General features: G+C 44.4%; 1 protein-coding gene across 1 annotated transcript in view; it reads left to right on the top strand.

Moving 5' to 3' along the window:
• LOC115391723 (CD151 antigen-like) overlaps positions 1–12270 on the top strand; it is a 33994-nt gene extending 21724 nt beyond the window's left edge. Inside the window, exons 4-8 of the mRNA XM_030096060.1 lie at positions 5104–5178; positions 7393–7497; positions 9860–10018; positions 10130–10216; positions 10321–12270. Coding sequence (XP_029951920.1) covers positions 5104–5178; positions 7393–7497; positions 9860–10018; positions 10130–10216; positions 10321–10380 — 486 coding nt within the window. The 3' untranslated portion in view covers positions 10381–12270. The remainder of the gene's footprint in view (positions 1–5103; positions 5179–7392; positions 7498–9859; positions 10019–10129; positions 10217–10320) is intronic.
• Positions 12271–21966: the final 9696 nt, after the last annotated feature.

Raw genomic sequence — 21966 nt, 5'->3', positions numbered from 1 at the left:
AAATCACAATCATTCAGCGAGGCGATCATTTGATCAGTCATCCGGCGGGACGAGCGGGATGTTTAGCTAAAATGTGGCAGGTTGGGTTCCTTCAAGAAGCAGCACGTGCTCAATCATCATCAGTCTGATTAAAGTCACCTTCGACGCCAGTCTCCGCATCACTCAGTAATTGTAAAGGCGGCGCTACACTCCTAATGAAGTCTGAAATACAAAACACGCTGGAATAATGACCTGCATACAGATCTGTGTTTCCACGCTGCAGCTTCGTCTGCCTCCTTTATGTGTAACTTCTCTCAAGTGGAGGTGTATTCAGATAACAGAGAGAAAAAAAAAGTTAGTCCGGGGAGGCAGAAAAAAAAAGGGCACAAAAGGCCAAAGAAACTGTTGAAATATTTTCTAACAATCTCAGTGAGATGAGTGCAAGTTGACCGTGAGACGTTGGCTCTGCCCGTGCACGAAAAGTGTGTACTTCAGCCAGGCTGCCTACACACACATCGCACGCTCGGAGGAGCCAATGCGGCGGTTTGAGAAAGCTTTCACACATGAACCTGCAGAGAGTCATTTTGTGGTAATTACACTCTGCCCTGAAGTCACCCGAGAGAAGAGTGGCACCTCGGACCGAAAACGAGTGTAAAAGAGCGTGAGCCTGAGATCATGAGGATTTGCTGCAGTCAGTAATTCAGGCGCCTCGATCTTTACACCCGACAACAGGTTCTCTGTCACACCGTGTACACATCACGGCCGGTGTGTGATCGGATTGTGAGAGCTGTGTGTAGCTGTGTGCAAACAAGTGAGAGGACGCCAAATAATTACGGCAGATCTATAGAAGCCTGGCCCTGAAACGCTTTGTTGCGCAGGTTCCTTGTGTTGTGTAACATGTCGGCCTTGTTCGCCCAGTGGTAATACCTACATCAAGTCATTTCGAAATGTGATTTGAAATCCCTCCCTTAATCAGCTGAATCTGCTTCATCAGCGTGGGAGCAGAGAAAGCTGGTAGCCTGTTGAAGACAACACTGGACGGAGGGTTTTCTTTGAAAGTCGTTACAGAGCACAATAAGGCTCATGAGCCTGTCGTCCGTTAACCCGGGGTCATTATGTTTAACTTTGGGTCAAACACCAAAGAGCCAAAAGCTGAGCTCCTCACAATTTAGTTACACCAGCGAGATTACTCGCCAGTTTACTCCAAAGAACAGCCTGAACTGATGAAACCAATTGGATAATGCGTCCGCCAATATCAAACACCAAGTCCTGTTGGCCTGATTCACGTTGCATTGAATTTGCCTCCAACCTGGACAAGTGAGAGTATGCACAGGCAGCGGGACGGTTCATGCTCATGGCACCGGTCCGTCACAGGAACCATCCTGTAGTTTGCACTGTACATGTTTGCACTGCGTACAGACAGCCTAATTTTGAGAGAATGTCAAGAAAATCTTGCATTTCAATGAAATTCAGCCCTCTTTCTGTGTTATTACTTTGTTAGCAAATTAGTCAAATTTTCAATGACTTTTTTAAATATAGTTTTAATAATTTATTCACTTAAATTATTACAAAATGATCCTTTGACAGTGCCTTAAAATCATATTAGAATATAGAAGAATATTAACACTTTATTAATCCCAGGGAAAAACTTTCTTCATTACATTCAAAATAGTTGAAATTATTCAAAGGCCATTTTTATATTATTGGCCGCTACAGGGTGGTTTTTCTAAGGCCACATTTACACCACAGCATTTCAAATGAAAGTGCACCGTTTTTTGTGTTTTTGTTTCAGAAAAACTTTGCATTTAGATTTCAGCGTTTTGAAAAGAATGTCCATTTACTCAGAAATGGCTGTAGTTTTCCTGTACGGCCACTAGTGGGCACTGCTGTTTGTTTTTGCATGAATATGCTATAAAAATGAGCAGTGATAAGCACATAATTTACAAAAAGTTATTTTCAGTTGCTTTGAGCACCGCCGTCATGCGAAAGACAGTCGAAGTTCCGCATTTTCAAACCTTAACTTGGTTTGGTTTGATTGCTCTCTGCACTTTAGCAACCGCACCAAACCACCGGGACAACATCTGCGTCCGCCTCGTCTGATTCCCGCCGTTGGCTTCGTTTGTTTTGCTACAGTGTTCAGCTAATGGCTGTACGCAGTTTGTTTTGTTTTTTCTTCAGACTCATTGTTCTGTCCTTGACAGATATGAAAACAGTGCTCGCAGCAAAGCATTCGTATTGAATAATCTCTGTTGCTAACTGCAGTTGTTTTGTGTTGACAGACACTTTTCTGGCAAAGATGCAACAAGGACATTTCCTGCAGCAGATTTTAGCGAGTTGTCATCCAACACGACGGTCACATTCAAGTCAAACAGATTAAAGATATTCTACAAAATGTGACTGGATTTAGCCTCTATACCAACGATGTTGCAGGTCATATAAATTAAAAACTTCACCTTCGTCGATCCTGCGGATTAAAAACTTGTCAGCGCTGGTCTCTGTGAGGAAAAAGTTCTCTGCTCTGACTTCATTGCAGTGCAAGTTAAACAGATATCTGCAGAGTCAGCACCAGCAGGAGAAGATCGCTGCAGCAGGAGAGGCCTGGCTTTGTTTGGATCTCAGTGGTTTTCACCAATCACCACTTAGCAGGAGTTTTGACTTTGTTTACGTGTATCTGTGGCAATAAATAGCTCTGACTCCACAGACCAACTTCTGTGTCATGCGTCAGGGAATTATTTTATCTCTTTTTAAATGTATGCTCATTTTTAAGTGTTTTATTCTCTTCAGACTATCAAACGTCCTGGAGTCCACTCGGCATTCACAGCCCCTTCATGATCTTATCGAACCAAACACCAAGTCCACTTTATCTGATTTCCTCCGTGCGATATCAGGAATTTAGGTCAAGGTTTGGTTCTGATAATATCTCTTCTTGTCTTTAATTGTGAGGAAGGAAGGACTGGTTTTCTCTTGGCATGAAAGGCAGACCCTCCCTCCAACTCATGAGTCAGATGCAGACGATAAAATGGGTGAAGGCCCGGGGTGTGTCCTCTGGCAGCACCACTCAGAATGTTGTCATTACACTCGGCAATAAATCCATTGGCGCTGCAGCTTGGGACATAAAGAGGAAACTAGAAGAGGACAGGAACTCCGTGCATTAACGTACTCAGCGTTTGAGTTTTGTCTTCGGTTGAAACACCCTTTTTATGGTAAAATTATTTGTGTGTCACACTTATGACAGTGTTACTCCTGTGCTATTGGATGTCGGTTTGTCACCTTCTGTGGCTGTTTCAGACTCTTTCACACTGATCAGTCATAACTCTGTGACCTCTGCTCATTGAAGTGAATAATCCTGATTACCCCTTTAAACCGTGGCATCTGTTAGCGTACGCCATATTTTATTCAGCAGTTGAACATTTTGTCCTCAAAATTTGTGTGGTGGCAAAGGAAAAATGTACTTTTGTAAGAGTTTAAGTGAGTTTGACATGGGCCAAATTACATTGGCTGGACGACAGGGTCAGAGCTAATCCAAGTCAGAATTGATCCAAATTCATCTGAGGAAAGGGAAGAAGAGGTGAACCGGCAACAGGGTCGAGGCACAGCGGTGCCTCGAATGAGAGCAATTAGCTTTGTAGGGAAACGTTCCGAGGACGGAGCTGCACACCTTCAGAAGTCCAGTGAAAAAGCTCAGCGGTTTGGGCTGTTTGGGTAGAAAAGGCCAGTGATCGTAATGTTATGGCTCATTCATACCGTAATTTAATGATTCAATTGAGTTTTTCTGTAGAGAATAAGGTATGGTGTTGTGATTAACAGTGGATTCAAGTTAAGAAGCAAAGTCTAGCTGTTCTTATTCCCTGTGCAAACACTTGAGAAACCCAAGAGAAACCCAAGGGACCGCTCAAGACGCCACGCTGCAATACTCCGAGGAAACACTCAGACAAACATTCATCTTCACAACTCCAGGGTTGACTTTGTACGTTCAAACACTGATTTGACAGCTCGCTGCAGTTTTAATTGTGTTCGTTTTCCTCTCATTGTCGGTGGCAAATTTAGACCGAACCTCTTATAAAGCTTCTCACAAAGTGATTTCTCTCTGAAGAAAAGCAAAACTGCATCAGTAGTGGGACGATATAAAAGCAGGTATTTTAAATATATGTGTGTAAAAGTGTGTTTTCAGAATCTGTTTGATGGAAGGTAAAGATTTCAGAGATTCTCTCAAAAATTCCAGGGATGTTCATCTAGTTTAGAAAACCTAGCATATTTCACAATGCAAATAGATTACCAGAGGAGAAGAAACCCTGAAGCAGCTGTCAGTGGTCTGAAGATCGTTTTCAGTAGAGAGAAATGTCAGTTACTTATGGAAAATATTGCTGTTCGATATTGAGGTTAAAATTGCAGGAATTTGTTCTTGGTGTTCTTTCAATCGGTCCACAACGTATCATAAATTTATTGCAGACTCAACATGCACAATATGCACATCGCGAAACTCTGATTCAACTACAAGAAATGCTGTTTCTATTCACTCGGGCTGTGCAAAATCAAAACGACAGACATTCAGTTGGAACAATTATCTCAAATAATTCTGCAGTTAGCTAATTTTACTGGACCGACATTAGGCTTAGAGAAGAGCAAAATCAAAAATGACCCCCTCAAAAAAAAAAAAAAACTTCTTCAAAATGGGAACCAGGGTCAAGAGAAAGAGCACTGTTATTTGGAAAAAACATTTCACTGCATAAATATCCTTCAGTGTTTGTTTTTATAACAAATCATACTGTTGCAATACTGCGCTGCAGCCTCCTCTATCATAATCAAGCCTCTTTTTCAGAGATGTTATTAATCTGCTTGAATTAGGCATTGAATGAGTGATGTTTCGTCTCTTTGAGCCATCAAGCAGAAACTTTCCTCGTGTTTCAGTCTGGCTCTTATTTAAAGGCTTTGTTTGTTCCCAGTTATTTATTTAGCAAATGTTTATTAAAGCCTGCAGGGAAAAAACGTTTTCCAATATTTCCTCCTTCACGACAGCTGCAAATAAAAAGCTGACACACCTCAGTCGGCGTGTTGCATCCGTTTGTGTTGAAGCTTCCATCCTGTAACCCCGCCCCCCTCTCCTCCTCTCTCCTGTGTCCGCAGTACTTCGTCCTGTTGCTGTGCATCTTCCTGCTGGAGATCCTGGCCGGCGTGTTGGCTTACATCTACTACCAGCAGGTAATCCTCCAGCCTCGGGGCCTCACAGCATGCATGATCCACGCTGCCCGGGGTTTTTAACCTTCAGCCAGGTGTGCAGATTAACGGCAGAATAGTTGTCAAACATGGGAAGACTGGAGATTAACAAGGATGACCAAAAGATGTCATTGGTTTCATCGTCAATAGACCCGCCTGAGGTCAGTGAGAAATATCAGTCACTTTTATAGTTGCCGCTCACATGCAATACAGCCACTCTGCTTTTATTTTCAAGATACTTTTTTTTTTGTGTGTGTGTATTTGGTGAGCCTGAAATATAAATGATATAAACACAAGTTTATGACGCTAGAAGACTGAGTTTTCAGCATGCTCTTCTCTCTTAATTAACACCACTTAAACAAGTATATTTGGCATGAAAAGCAAATTTGAAAATATTTTATTAGAAAAGAACAACAAATCAGATGTGACTCATGCTGTTATAGAGTTTTTGTTAGAATTTAGATTTTATTGATAAGTAATAAAGTTGAGTTCAGGTTTAAAAATTGCTGATGTGAATCAGTTTTGTTTTGATCCAAACCGATCAGCCTGATGAACGCTTCGTGTCAGTTAATCGGAGCACGTCGTCGGTGACAGTGAAGCAGGACGTCGGCAGATGTTTGAGTCGCCAGGCGGCACATGCTGCTCGACACAACCGGCATGATGAATGAGACAGCGGGGAGGAAATAGAAACCAGCCCATTAAAAATACAAATATCAGACTGGCCGACTCGCTCCTGCCACATTAGGTCCGAACGGAATGAAAAAAGCCTCCAGTGGTTCACAGAACCAGGCCGACTGTCAGAACCATCTGAAGTCAGCTTCATTTCCTCACTGATCTCTCACTGACGTCACAGAAAACATGACGAACCTCTGTGGCAGCTCTGTGACTAAAGAGAATAAACACACTGCTCGGCGCTTCAAAACATGCACCACATGCACACCGGTCGCCTTACAGGCAAGCGTCCGCTTATTTGACGAATAGTGAACACAGCCGACAGCCTCCCTCTGCACAGCGCCATGTAAACAGCTGGAAAGAGCAAGTTTTATTCTGTAAAACTGCTTGTTGCAAGCTGCAGAAAACATCGGTATATTCAGATGTGAGAAATTTCTTTAAGTAATTTTGACTTTACAGACTTTAGATTTAATTGGCTGTCTTTCACATCATTCTTCTGCAGAGTCTTGTTGGTTTGAGCTGTTGGCGGTTTGTTGAATACTCGTAACTATTATTGTAGTTTTTCTAAGTTGCCAGGTGCACGATCAAACCGTGAAGCACCTCAGCATCAGGCAACACTGTACTCTCTGTCCTCAGGCACCGCCTCATGCCAGAAACAGCCAAAACATGTGATCGATCCAGGTTACATGTTTTTCAGTGAAAATGGAGAACTCTCGTTCTGTTTTGGGGCCCATTGAAATGACAGCAGTGGCCGGAGACGCTAGTGTTTAATTCCACAAACAAACAACAGCACCTGTCAATGGCCCAACTTCAGAACGTCATCGTTTTCAGTCATTCTGCTGTAAACCAACATCAAAAGCTAAGCTTTTCTGAGACAAAATCACAAAGGCGTTGTGTTGTGTACACGGGCCGTTACAGTCTGTTTCATACGGTACTTTTTCTAAACGGCCTGTTCAGGCTGAGTCTGAAAGGCCGGCCTGTGGTCGGTTTCTCAGCCTCACACACACCTGAGTGCCGTTGTGCTCCGTGTGTTTCTGCTGGAAGCAGCTCGGTAACACTGTTGGCTCTGGAGCCATTTTAAATCCCGACCCTGTGGTTTTCTTTTTGCTTCACCGCAGCGGCGTTCAGCCAACTGTCAACAGGTAAAACGAAAAGCCAAGCACCTCCAGCCCGACAGTTTCATCCCTTCCTCCTCTCATCTCTCATCTGCCTCTGCCCTCCCTTCCTCTCTTCATCATTTATTCCCTTGATATCTCCTTCACGCTTTGATTTACAGTGGTTTCCCAGCTGGCTTGTTGCCATAGAAACTGAGCCCCCCCAGACCTCCCTGCTCCTCCAGCGAGCGTTTTCTGCCACTGGTGGTGAGGAGAACAAAAACAGCCCGCTTCCCCCTCTGCCTTCACCCCGGCTCCGTCCTCACCGTCTCTCTCCCTCCGATTGTTAGAAAGAGCCGAAATCCTCCATTCGGCAGCTTGTGTAAAGCGTGTGTGTGTGTGTGTGTGTGTGTGTGTGTGTTTCTGTGTACAGTTGAATGAGGAGCTGAAGCAGAACCTGAGGGAGAAGATGATTCAGAAGTATCAGCAGAGCACCCATGAACACATCACCGGGGCGGTGGACAAGCTGCAGCAGGAGGTGAGTGGAGAGGTGTGGACGCTCCGTGGAGTCCAGGTACCGAGGGCGCCGCCAACAAACCGCTCGACCTCACGGTGTGTCAATACAAGACCATCAGAATCTGTAAAACAAGTTCACGTTTACACAGATCAACAAAGCGCTACGCCAGGGGTGATATAGAAATGTAGTGCTGAGTGTATATCTGTCTGAGGTGTTAAATTAAGTGTTAGGTGTGTCGTGTAAAAGTCATCACGTAATAAATGATAATCACATACATGTAATGATCAATAACTACAAGATGGATATTCGTACATGATGAAAATACGATATACGACATATTTTAAACTTATTCTAAAAAGATGCAGCACAAGAAAAATTTGCACGTCATCTTCGACTTTTCTTGCAGTTCAGTCAAATATTAAGACTTCCATCTGTTTCAGAGGTCTAACCTGTGACTGCACTATGGTGCAGTGGTTTGCACTCTCACCTCACAGCGAGTGGTCTTAAGTTTGAGTCCAGATTAAACCTGGATGTGGAGTTTGAATGTTCTTCATGTGAGGGAGATTTTTTTTTTTCAGGACTGTAAATGTGCGTGACATGATGACCTGAACACACACACACACACTGCAGCTTCCAACTACCTTCAGCAGCTTCCTCAAGCCCCTCTCTGTTTTATTTATGATGGTAGCAACTCTCATATCTTAGCCTAAAAGGGCTTCAAAAGAATGAAAACAAATAAGCAAAAAAAAAATTCTTCAAAAAGTACACAAATATCAGAAGCCCATGGCAAAATATATAAAACAAAAATGTGAAAAATGGATGAAATTACTTGAAAGGGCAAAAAAAGAGAAAAAAGTAAAATAGCTAAAGAAAACATTTAAACACATATTAAAGGGATAAAACTTTTCTAAAAATGTGCTGAACCAGTAAAAAAAACAAAGCAAGAAAAAAATATACAGAAAACTTAAAGTGTCTAAACTGAAAGTGATGTTTAAAACATGACTAAACAGAGCCAACAAAATGGAATTAAAACTAATAAAATGTTTCCCCAACTACATTGTACTAACGAAAACTTCAAGGCGACATCAGGCAGTTTTTCTGTATCGAGGGAAACTTTACAACTTAACGCATCGTGTTTTCTTCAGTCTTCAGTGCAGAAGTTAAACGTGTTTTTTTGGGCTCCACTTGATTTTTATTTGGTGGAAAGTGACAAAAATGACTCTTCTTACATAGAAGTTGCAGAACTCTGGCCAAGGCTACTGCATTCAGTCGTACTTCAACAATCCCACCAACAGCACTTCCAGTTGTTCCCGGACTTTAAAGCGTCTCCACATGGTCACTCAGCAGAAGTCTCACGGACTCACATGTGGCGCGTTGATTGGACGGCGCTTCGGTAAACGATCATCCCATCAGATTAAAGATTTTGGTGACGGGGCCGAGTCAGACAAATCGGATTCCACTCCCTCCGACGGGGGCTAAGCATGATTGACTCGCCCGCACTCTTGCGCTGTAATTTGGCCTCTCGTTTGCTGGGAGCAGCTGACAGCACATGAAGGAGGGGATAAATCTGCGGCGCCGCCGAGACGCTCGCCGCCTCCAGCGTGAAAACCGTCCGGCGATCAGCTGTCAACATCTGTTCCCTAATATGTCTAAAAACTTTATTGGAGTTCAATCAGATCCCATGAAGAGGTCAAGAGGGGAGAGGCGGGGCTTTTATATTCACCAAAATGTATTTATTTAATCTAATCTTGATATAACCAGGTTAGGACCAAAGTCTTGAGCCAGAGGTTTACTAATGGTGAGAAGTAAGTGCTTACCACTACACAGACAACATGTGTGTCAAACATAAGGCCTGTGGGCCAAACTGGCCCTCAAGATGCTCTGTTCCGGCCCATAATCCTATAAATGCTAGCTAACTCGCATTTTTCTTTTCAAATTGTATCATTAAAATGTGCTTTATGTTAAGATTGTAGAATCTTTGTCACAGTTGTTTGGTTTTATTAAAATATAGACATTTTCATCATGTATGGTCTGAAACACTTTAAATTTCCAGGTTATTTGGGCAGTCTGTTTCCCGTCCATCCCTCTCCAGGAGGAACGCTGCTGAGCTGAAGTGTGTTTGACACACTGATGAATCTTTTAATGCAGGAGTGTCACACATGTAACATGAGCTCCTCAGAAACTGAAGCATCATTTCATGAACCCACTCGGCCGTTCCATGCTACACACACACACACACACACACACGAACTGCACAAAGCCAAAAGCACATTATCAGACTATAAATCTACAGTTTCCTAGCAGAGCCTTTACACACTGAGCTCGAGGGCCAATATGTGCACCGTTGTGTTTCGGACACATAAATATTTTCCTCCCGTCTCAGTTCAAATGCTGCGGCAGCAACAGCTCGTCCGACTGGGCCGAGAGCATCTGGATCCGCTCCAGCGAGGCAAATGGCAGGAAGGTTCCTGACAGCTGCTGTAAGACGCCCAGCGAGTTCTGCGGCATGAGAGACCACCCGTCCAACATCTACAAGGTGGAGGTGAGGTGGGGGAGGTGGGGGGGGGGGCCCATCTGCAGTGCTGTCTCGTAGCCATGCCCAGCATTTAGTTCTCTCCCACGTCAACTGGAGCTCCGTTTGCTTTCCGTTCAGGGCGGCTGCATCACCAAACTGGAGACGTTCATCCTGGACCACCTGAAGATCATTGGGGCGGTGGGTGTGGGGATCGCCTGCGTTCAGGTGAGGAAACCGACGCCGCTGACACACAAAGACGGCGACAAACACACCCAGGAGTTTGTCCAGGGACAAGCTTCGGTTTGTGAGTCGTGTTTTCTTCTCCTCAGATCGTCGGCATGGTGTTTACGTGCTGCCTATACCGGAGTCTGAAGGCAGAGCCGTACTAAAGACGAGAGGTGTGTGTGTCTGTGTGTGTGTCTGTGTGTGTGTGTGGGTGAGAGAGGTAACTTCATCATACTCAAATAGCCCATAGGTTCTTTTCTTTTGCCTCGCACATCGAGGAAGAGAAATCTGGCGAGGGATCAAGCTGCTCATCTGAGGATCTCGTTCTGGTAAACACAGGGTGGAAAAACACGACCCGCTCTCTGGCGGTAATGAGACGCTGCACTGCAGCCTCAGCTACATCTCCCCGATCACGGCGCTGTGAGGACGGGGCCTCCCGGGACACACCGGCGGAGAATTTTAACACCGGTTGTGTAATTTAGCGCGGGACGGCCCTCCTCGGGACCCACACGCTGTAGTTTCTTTCCACTCCGATTCCCTCAATGTACTTTTATACGTGTGGAGCCGACGCTCCACCTGAGAGTTAAGACCAGCCGAGTCAGAGCGACACTAGGCGGGAAGCGTCGGGCGTCCCTTAACAAGCTGGCCTGAGGGAGATCCGGTTCCACATCAACCCGACACGGCTGCGGGTCGATCCAAGCCTTAAAACCACCTTTTAAACTTTCGACCTCTTCACTCTTCAACGGTGATCTTTTGTTTTGTATTCTAACACTAAAGGTGCTTTCTTATCAGCCCTTATTTTTGGCCTTTTCTGCTGTAATGACACACCATCATATTTCCAAGCAGGTATGTTCAACGTCTGGCTCGTGGCCCAAACATGACAGCAGGTCAGATTTTTACACCGCCTTCACTCTTCCAAGAAAATGATTTTTTTACACAAACTCAATGAATTATGCGACCTGTGTTTACAGTAACATCATGTAGCCATTTATGTAATAATCAAGCTATGCTTTTCTTCTTTCACGATTGGCGAGCTCACAATTCAAACTGTTGACTTATTCATTGTTTTTGTTGTTAAAAAACTGCATTTTTGCACCATAAATCACATTTGACATTTTTTTATGTGATCATGCCACCTATTTTATGCATACATTCCATATGTGACCACTAGATGGCACTGCATAGGAGCATTTTTAGATTTAAATTGGTGAACGCCCTAAAACATGAGGCCCGTGGGCTGAAACCGGCCCACAAGAGGCTCCAATCTGGAAAAACATGGACTTGTTAAGAGTAGCAGATACATCATAACCCTGAGGTCCGAGCTGAGAGTTTGCTGATGCTGCCATGATAGCTAACAAGCTAGCAGTGAGCCAGTGAGTGAGTTTGCAAAAAACTGGCTTTATGTTGTCATTGTACTAATCTTTGATGACAATTGTTTGTTTTTTTTGCAAACATTGACATTTTCCATGTTGCATTCTCCACTAAAACTAAAACGTGTTTGACATCCCTGCTCTAAAATCTGTTTTTATCTTAGTGAATGTAATAAAACGGTTCCAACACTAATGCAAAGACTGTAGCGTTTTAAAAACATTCCACCTCCATTGAAAACATGACCAAAGTCAGCCGTTCACCGAACTCCTTTATGTAAAGACGGTACAACCGCTGACCGAAGTGCCACTGGCGTTGCTCATAAGAAAGCACCCTTTTGTTGATTTTTTTTTTTTTTTTTTGTGTGTGTCATGATAAAATAATGCCAAAGCTGTGGGCTGTAACACTGTGTCAGGAGCTGCTCCGCCTCCTCCAGCCTTATCCACTTATCTACTGTACTGATGTTTCACTTTTTCCTGAATGAAGATTTAGTTTGACTTTTTTTTTTTCTATAGACCTTGAATATGTTATTGTATTTAACTGGCGTATTGCAGGAGACGGTAGTTTCTCACTGTTAGTAATGATCTTTCCTGTGTGCCTCAGAGGTGAGACTAACTTAATCTGCTGTATTTCTGTCTACGTGATAATCCAGGAATGATCTGTACTTTGAATAAACATCGATCAACTCCACATTTTGCCTCCGCTGTGTTTGCATCTCTCAGCACAAAAAGCCCGGCAGCCGTTATCGGTCTTTTTTTTTTTTTTTACTCGTCACTTCCATCGTGCACCTCTGTGTCCGCGAAGGTGAGATAAGGCTCTTCACAAGTCAGCGTTTATAACAAACAAGACACTTATCTTAAAGAACGTTTAAGATCAATCCAAATGAAACAGAACAAACAACAGAAAACAGCGAGTGAAAAGAGCTGACACAGCAGGAACCTCTGGAAATACTCACACTCTGCATACTGACAGTTCAGAGCATCGCCTGAGAGTTTCCTCAATGAACATGACGGGACTCCCTGGAAAGCTCAGGTCGGAGCGTTACAGTTTGACTCAAAGTTAAGAGTCAAACAGTAAAAGTTCACATGAACTTGATCACAGCTGTGTAGATGAAGCTTTAAAATGCTCAGAAAATTGACAGATTCACGCAGACTTCACTGACATGACCATCGACAGTCTTTACCGAGAAGCACAGGACTAGTGTGAAGCGTTGCTGGCCTGAATTCACAGTTTTCCTCTTGTATTTTGACAGATCTGCGTGTTAAAAACAGCCGGTGTTGCAGTGAGCAAGTGAAAGCTCTCCAGCAGCAGCGACCTTCACTTCACTGTTCTGAGGTCAGCTCAGGTCAGCTCATCCCAAAAAACTGGCCCAAAAAAAAAAACATCATTGCACGAAGACGGCAGCATGCCGTGACCAGTGGCCTCGACACAATGTGCCGCAGCTTACAGGTGCATTAGTGGAATAAGAGAAGTCAATTCACTAATGCTGCGGCCCGCGACGATGTGGCGTGGAGGCGTGAGCCGAGCCGACGACGACCGCCGCCGCCGCCGTGACGGCCGGACACTCTGCAGCGGGGTGCACGGTCAGGCTGTGCCAACACCGTGCCCCCACTTCACCCCCCCCCCCCCCCCCCCCCCCCACCCCCACCACCACCTCCACCTTCTTATTGTTGGGAGTGACTGTGCACGGAGTCCCGCAGCAGTTACGGGGTGCAAACACAAGGAGGCAGCGCTCGCCAGGCTTTCGGTGCAGCAGCACAGGCTCCATGAAAACAGCTGGTGAGAGTGTGTGCAAAACACCCAGAGGCTGTTGAGGATTACCCCCCACCCCCCTCCACCCCACCCCCACCCCTCCAAACACACTCACTCTTTCTAACATCAGGAGGGCTGAAAAGCTTAAAGTGTTCAGCAGGAGTGGAGGGAAAAAAAAAGAGGTTTTCAAACAGAGTCAGAACTCTACTTTGAATCCTTTATGTTTCATAACTCGCTCTCTCTGGAATATAGAAATCAGACAGCAGCCGATGAGCACCCAGCCACACACTCCTACCATATTTCCCAGACGATAAGTCTCATTTTTGTTTGACTGGTCGTGTGACAAACTACAGCGCCACAGAAAAAACCTTCAACAAAATGTGTAAAATAAACACAGCACAGCAGGAATTAAACTAAGTTACAAAACATGCAGTTCCATCTGGACATGAAAAAATAAATGCGTCTTATTCACCAGAAGTATGAATAAAATACGGTAGTTGTTTTCCACTGAACAGATTTTGAGAATACGACGACGACGCTGTCCTGTGTGAACAGGGACGAGTGTTTCTGAAGTGGCCTCACAGGTGCTCCGCCTGCACACCTCCAGAACGCTGAGTCGTCCCCCAGGGCGGAGGGGCCGCTCAGCTCTAATGCCCCCATGGCGGTGAGAGTAGCTCAACACGTGGCGATTTGAGCGGGGGCACCTACAAAACAGACGTCTGAGGAATGTGGACTCGTCTGATCCGACAAGTTTGACGTGGCGTTTACGTTTCGGATCATCGTGTCCAAAGTGGTCTGTGATGAAATGTGTGTCCCGAGGGGCCGCAGGGGACAACAACACCGCTGCGTGACATTACTGGAATATCTCATCCGATTCTGTCCGCTCGGTGCACGTGTCACCTGCTGAACCTCGGCCCGGCCGGCCCGTCCAGGAGGGAGGGGGCTATTTTCAGTGCGGTGGGGGGGCTGAACACCCTTCACCTTCCACCGCTCTCCCTGGGAGCCGAGCACTCTGTGTGCTGCAGTTTGTGTACAGCAGGAGCACATTCGTTCTCAGGAGAGTACGAAACCCGAAAAACCTCAGTCATGCTCAAGAGCTCCTTTGTCTGTGTTCCTTTAATTCTGTCCGTTTCCTGGATGATCACAGGGCAGAACCAGCAGTGACCATGAGGGGGCAGCGTGGCTGACGACAGACATCCAGCCTCCCCCACGGAAGAAGTAAATCTTTGTCATGTCCAACGTGAGGAAACACTCGACCCAGCAAGTCATCAAACCCCTGAAGGACATTCAGAGATATTTTCATAGTTTTCCCTCGTTAATGAAACCGGAAAGAAGAAAAGACAGACAGCGCTGCCTTCGTTTTCACCGTCTCTCTGCCTTTTTTGTTTTTGTCGACACATTTGTTACCCTGTTGCCATAAAAGCTGTAGACTCAGAGCTGCCCCCCAGTGGAAGAATCAGTAAAGTCCTTTTCAACATGCAGTACGTTTCGGAGTGTGAAAGCAGTAACAAAAAGATCGTCTTAAATGCACACAAGAATTTTCTCACATACATAGAGTTTAAACGTTAAATTAAATGTCTCGTGTGTCTTTTTCCACATGGACCAGTGCTTGATGTGTGATGTGTTTGTACAGCAGGTCAGATTTATCGCTCCTGTCCGCACTGCTGCTAAGTTAAGGTTTGCTCAGTATCTGCTGTTGTTCAGTGTCGAGTTACCGACAAGGAAACGTCAGTGTCTCCAGCAGTGTGTGTGAGATGACTGACAGCAAAGAAAACCATCAGAGACATTCTCCATCACATTACCTTTCTTTATTTTAAAGACTTCAAACGTTTTTTGAAGAAAAAAAAAATCATTTTCCCTGGATAATTCTTATCTGTTGAAGCAACAAATAAGCTTATTTAGGAGTGCATTCATGAGTTTCCACTGAGGGACTAAGTTTCTACTAAGTAGATGGACAAACTCGTGACCAATAAAATTACTTGAAAAATAATTATTGTCTAAAAGATTAAATAATGTCGAAATACACAAGCTATCAAAAAGGATGAGCAGAGACTTGAGCCAGTCCGCCTTCCTCTGTGTGACTCTGATAGTGCGAGCCGCCATCAGTGAACTCACTTTTTAATCTGGATGTCGGAGTCATTAACCTGTCGGAGGACCTGGATGCTGCATTCAAGGTCATCGGGAATCAGACACTCTGATGAATTCAGCCGCCGGGCTCTTCCTCACTCCAACAAAATCAGAAACTTAAATCGAGGTTGGACAGACAGCTGAGGCAGATTCCCAGCAAGAGATTGAGGCTGGTGCCAAATTACAGAGTGGATGTTTTCATCAGTTTCATTAAAATTAGCTTTGTAGTTTCAACAATAATCTGTGCTGTTTAAAGTCTGACACACAGAGACGTGAATCTGCTACGTAAACCATCACAAACACAGGTTCATGTGAAAACCACAAAGTCAGTGTGGAGATTTCTACGAGGGAGTTGATGCAACGTGGTATCAGAAGTATTGACTGGGTGGTGCAGATGGATGGATGGATGGATGGGAAATGAGCGCTGACGCCACTCTTTTTGTGCGTGTGTGTGTAGTTGCATAACTCATTTCAATTCCCTCCAGTTTGAGAGCGACTGGCTGAGTGGGCAGAGAGGCTGGACCTCCACCCGAGGAAGAAGAGCAACCAGAAGAAGGGAGACGAGGGTGAAGCCGTCATGGGAGGCTCACACGTGGCTGCAGTCGATTCCCCGCTTGGCTCATTTAAAGATGCTGCCATCATCCTCCCAGCAACTGGAGCAAAGGGACAGGCTTGAACGTCTGTTGGGATACCCGTTCTCTGGGATTACGAGGGAGCTGCGAGGGAAGGCAGTCCACTCATTGGCATTAAGGGTTTAGCTACCATTTCTATTCATATGTCGGATAATGTAACAAGTGATATCAGGGACTGAGCTTCAAGGACGGATGAGGGGTCGCAGACATCAATTGAACAAATGGACAGGAAAGAGTTTATTTATAGATGCAGCTTCCAATTTTATTAACTTCTTTTCAAATCTAAAAAAATCAGACATTGTCTCATATTTATGGGGGAAACCAGAGCTCCTGGAGGAAACCCCATAACTCAGAGGGACTCATGCCCCAGCACAGAAACCTGGCCGTCTGTCTGCGTTGGAGCGTTGTACCTTTAGTGCCCTTCCTTCTGTGCTTCCAGTCACCTTGTAGCCTTGTCTGTCTTCCTCGACCTCATTCCTCTTTTTGTGTTTTGGGATTCTTCATCAAACAATCCCATCAGAACTCCACCCTTGATCCCCCAGTAGAGTCCTGAAAAGTTTACTTACTTACTTAATGCTCCTGCGTTGGGCTGGTGTCCCGTCCCGTTGCGTAGAGCCGACCAGAGAAACCAGGTTTTTCCAGTACAGGCGATCTTGTGCCAGCAGGTCTGCGTCCTTCACGGTTACTCCGTGTTGTCGGAGGTCGTCCGCAATGATGTCAAGCCATCGAGTGCGGGGCTTGCCTCGTGGTCGTCTCCAGCCTGCGGCCTTTGGATCAAACTTCAGGATGGCTTTTGTCGGGTGGTCAAGGGGGAGACGGAGAACATGGCCGAACCAGCGGATGCGGCGTTGTGCAGCCAGGCAGGAGGCTCTGGGCTGGTTTGTGCGGGCTCTAAGCGCTTTGTTGGATATTCGCTGTGGCCACCTAATGTTCTCGATGGTTCTGAGAGCCCTGCTGTCAAAGCCATCTATTCTTGTGGCCAGGGTCTTATTTAGGGGCCATGTTTCAGAGCCTGAAAAGTTTCCGCAATTTTTTTTTTTTTTTTTTTTTTCATGTGCAACTTGATGAATGCCAAGATGGTTTTCACAGGAAAACAATCACAATAACCAGTGCAATAATCTGCACTGCAAATATTCCCATGAGTGAACGCATAATATAGACTAAGGTCCGGGTGATTTCGCTTTCCTGAGGTTTCAGTTTCAGACAGGAAATGAGCGCAGACTGCTGATAACTGCAGCTTCAAAGGCGGAATCTCTTGACTTTACTAGAGACTGATGCTGGTTCTTCTTGTACGTCACTAGAAGCTCTTTCAGGACAGCTCTGCTGCTCTTTTTATGGTGCTTGGTCTTCACACAGCACTGAATGCATACGGTGAGTCCCTCCATCGTGCTTTCCATCAGATGTTTGACGAGGGAGACCCGCTCGTCCAGGTTTTGTCTGTGGTCGCAGCCAAAGCTACCGTCACTCGCAGCTGTGAGTAGGCCACACTGGACTCTCCCGCTGCCTGCTCAACCTCTGGCATCACCTGTGTCCCCTCAGACATCATTCCGTTCGGGGTGAATGCAAACTGGGTTTAAAAACAATGAATTGGGTTTCACCGGTCTTCACTATCACACGAATTATCAAGCTGGCAAACACCCGTCTTCTGTCCTCTGCTCAGGGTTAGTGGCCTCCCTGCTCTGATGCTGACTGCTCTGTGACAGGAGACTGCTCTGAGACTGTCCTAAACAGAACACATTATCCCCCAAAATACCACCCTTCCTACTCACTTACCCACAAAAAAAAAAAAAGCTCCATATCATCTTAAGATTACATTTACAGAATTCCGGTAATGCTGCCATACTTTCACATGTATAACAATTGCTTGGAAATCTGATTCCCCCCGACCATTAGATAAATGGTATATAGAAATCAATGATTGCGTGCCTTTAGAAAAAATAACATATAACCTACGAAAGTCGTTTAAAACCTTTGTAATAGTATGGCAGCACACCTGTTTAACTAAACACCAGTTAACAAGGAAACGCCATATTGACCGCTTTATCAAAGAGGATATTTTACACACATTTCACACACACACACACACACACACACACACACACACACACTGTCACTCACTCACACATCTGTCTCTTCTTCTTCCGGGTCACATCCCATCCATGCAGAGGAGATTCAGAGTCCTCGGGGGGTTAGACCTTCACCAAGGTGCTTTGACCAGCTGGCTGATCTCTCTCTGGGGGGTCGCGCTGTATATATACATCTATGCATGTGTGTGTGGGCGTGTGTGTGTGGGTGTTAGCATTGGTTTCTGCCTCTGGGGCCGGCAGCAGTGTCGCAGATGTAGATGCGGAGTGAGAAAATGACTGTGAGGCCAAACGATATTCCAGCGTGAATGTTCTGAGCAGAAAAGCTAAATTATGACAGATGATATATTTGCATCATTTTTCCAGCCTGTAGAGATGATTTATGAGAATTTGAAGCAACCCAGCGTATATATTTACATTTCATAGACGCAAAAAGTATATTCAGTACTCAAGTACTATCAATAAGTCCCAGTCTGATGTCTGGTTCTGTCTCATACGTTATTATGAAAAAACTCAATACTCATAGAATAATATGATTTTTGAAGGTAGACTGCTAATGTCATTTGGTATAATTTGCAAACATTTCAGTGATTTTTGCATCATATTTTCTGTCAAATAAAATTAGGGGCCACAGTTGAGGCAGCATTTGATCAGAATCCTCCAAACAGTTTTTGAGTTATCCTCTTAACAACCTTGTTTGTGGTTTAAGACCCCTAAGTGCCAGCGTTTCCTCCCATGATGCTTTGCTCCTACATGGAATAAAATACACTTGAAGTTTGAAATATGCAGATACTCCTCCGCTAACAAATCGGCTCCACATTTGCTGATTTAAGCAGGACTCTTAACGATTATATGTGAAATTTACGTGCCTCAAAAGGCGACGATTCTTCTGGAAGGAGCCACAGTCGACGCTTTCAAAGAGGTTGAATAATTTCTCTTCCTCCGCGGCTGACGCAGCTCCTAAATACTGTTGGATTATCTCATTGTCACGAGGCTTAAAACCAGCCTGTTTTCCTTAATCCGTGAAAGGTTGACACTTTGGACACTCACACAGTTTCTGTGAGACACCGGTGAAAACGAAAAATCAAGACGCCGCGTGTGTATTTACACTTAAAGGTTGTTTGAAGTTCTTAAAGTCACAATGACGGAGCGCTGTGTGCGTGTGCTCCTGTGTCTTACAGTTTTGAATATGGTCGATGCCTCTCGCGCTCTTGATTTATCTCAGTGATCTCATCTCGGCGGCGCTCTGGGTCAATGGCTGCGAGCCGCACCTGATCGCAGCGTCCGGGGACGTTCAGTGTGCATTAAAAGATTTTCTAAAGTGGATGATAAAATGCTTATCGACACGCCGGGATTAGGCCACAGGGCGCGATGGGAGACGGAGATATCGTTTTAAATATCTTTAACTTTCAATCAGGAAATGTGCTCAAGCAGGTGAAATCATAATTAGAGAAAAGAAACGGTCTGAATGTGTCGTTACCGGAGATTTGAACGCTGAAAGACGGATTCAGTTTCACTTCTGAATCTTCAATTCAGTCGTTCATTTTTTAGTTAACATGCAGTAAAAATCTACAATCAAATCAACAGTTAAACAAAACTACACCACAAGAATTTGACACACACGCCTCCTTTTGCTCAGTGACAAAATATTGAACATTGTTTCGCCGTCTTATCTGGCTGATGTTTCGACTGGCGGCCTTTTAAATGTCCCAGAGGTCAGACAACAAACGAAAGCAGGTCAGCGGGCTGTTTCAGTCTGATCGCTGATGTTCTGGAACTTATCTGCAGGGTTCAGACAGTTCTTCTTTTGGAAAGGTTTTTAAAGTCAAACTGAAGAAGCACTTTTTTGATTCATACTCTGATTATTTCCTCTTTTGAAGAGCCTGACGTCGTCTTCGAATCAGAACTGGTCCAAATGCCCCCACCTTTAAATTTGATGTTCCCCTGAAGTGACAGAAAATAAAGCAATTGTTTCATACAACCAGTCAGTGGATGTTTCTGTTCCAGGTTGGTTTCGATTTTAGATCCAGCACTGTGCCAGATTAACGAAAACAAAAAACCGCCTCCACCGGTGTGTGAATGTGTGCGTGAATGGGTGAATGTGATCCTGCAGTGTAAAGCGCTTTGGTCTCTGCAAAATGCAGATGAAAAAGCGCTATATAAGTGTAGTCCATTTACCATTAAGAAACAGGCATTCGGCACAAATTTCACAATTAGCTGTGAAGTTTTCATGTCTGATTTGAAACTGTATGTTATTGTCTGACAACTGGAGTTTTATTTCTTCAAAGTCAAAAGGAACTTATCGTGAGGCATTGCACATGACAGTGTGTACTGTCTTCAAACAGTTTTCATCATATTTTGGACGTGGCTCTCTAATCCTGGGCACGGAGGCCTTTCTGTCTGGAATTTGTGTAGTTTTTCTCCAGGTATTTCCGTTTTCTTACAAAGTTGCATGAATTTGCATCTCATAAATTGGCCGTGCATGTGAGCGTGTGTGTGTGAGCGTGTGTGTGTGGGTGTGATTGTCTCTGTGTGTTCGCTCCCTGATGAACCGGTGACCCGTCCAGGTTGTTCTCCGCCTTCCCCCGGTGATAATTTGGGATTAGCGTCAGCCTATAAGCTGGATAAAGAGGCTATGAAAGATGGATGGATTATTTTGGTCATTATTAACACTCGGGCTTGGAGATGCTGATCCTCCTTCACTGTTCCGGTGAATCAGCTCGAACCGTCACGACGGAGCGAAAAAGACAACATCATCTGCGACAAGCAGAGACGCCAACTTCCTGAAGGTCGTCCTGTAAAAACTCACCACCGGTTAAAGATCATAGAAGAGTCCTCCATACTTCCACAACATGTTCTCTCCACAGCTCAGGGAACAGCATCATAAATGATAATGAACCTATAGAGTGAATCAGCTTCAAGCAGCTGTTTGGGGATTTTTCTATACATAAAACAAGTTTTTTTTTTGTTTTTTTTTTTCATTTCTGAGCAGGTAATTGCACCAAAGTCATAAAATGTTGGCCTTTTGCTCTTCATTCACATCGACCTTTGAGCTGTACCTCTGGGCACACACACACACACACACACACACACACACACACGCTCCGGTTTATACTGAGCTTAAACGCTTGGTCCACATGTGCTGTATGACCCGAGGGATACTGAAACTAACCAGATTAGGATTAGCAAGGTATTAGAAGTTACTGCCTGAGGGCCACTGATTGCATTATGTTCAACACATATCTAATCTCAACGTTTCACTTCTCTCTACCAAAGCTTTTTTTTTTTTTTTTTTTAAATCACAAAAGATAGAAACCAAAGAGAGCGATTCATCCACACATTACATAACCTACCGGTCTCCTGCTGTCCACAGAAAATCAATGCAACGCACTGAACTAGAACCTAAATAACATCATCAGATAAAGAAAGCACCTTTTACTTTCCTGAAAAGTAATGTGTTTCTCTGAGCTTCCTCAGAAATAGCTATAATTTAATAAATCTAAATCAATAGTCTAATAATTTTTTTGTAGCCTTCTGTTCTATGTTGAGTGTATTCAAACATATAGCAAATGAACATTCATTATATTGAGCTTTGTTCATCTTGCATATCATTTTGCATTATTTCATTAATTTAAGCAACAGAAACATCCAAGGACTCGTCTTTAACTTCAAAAGGGTTTGATTTTTGGTTCTCTTGTTCTTTATACTGTAGAAATACTGTTCTTGGTCATATTTTCAGTAAGAAATTTAATCATTAATGATTTTTTATGTGGTTCACTTTGTTTGA

The sequence above is a fragment of the Salarias fasciatus genome, chromosome 1 (assembly GCF_902148845.1).
Source record: "Salarias fasciatus chromosome 1, fSalaFa1.1, whole genome shotgun sequence".
Classification (NCBI taxonomy): Eukaryota; Metazoa; Chordata; class Actinopteri; order Blenniiformes; family Blenniidae; genus Salarias; species Salarias fasciatus.
This window is presented reverse-complemented; position numbering and strand designations above follow the sequence as displayed.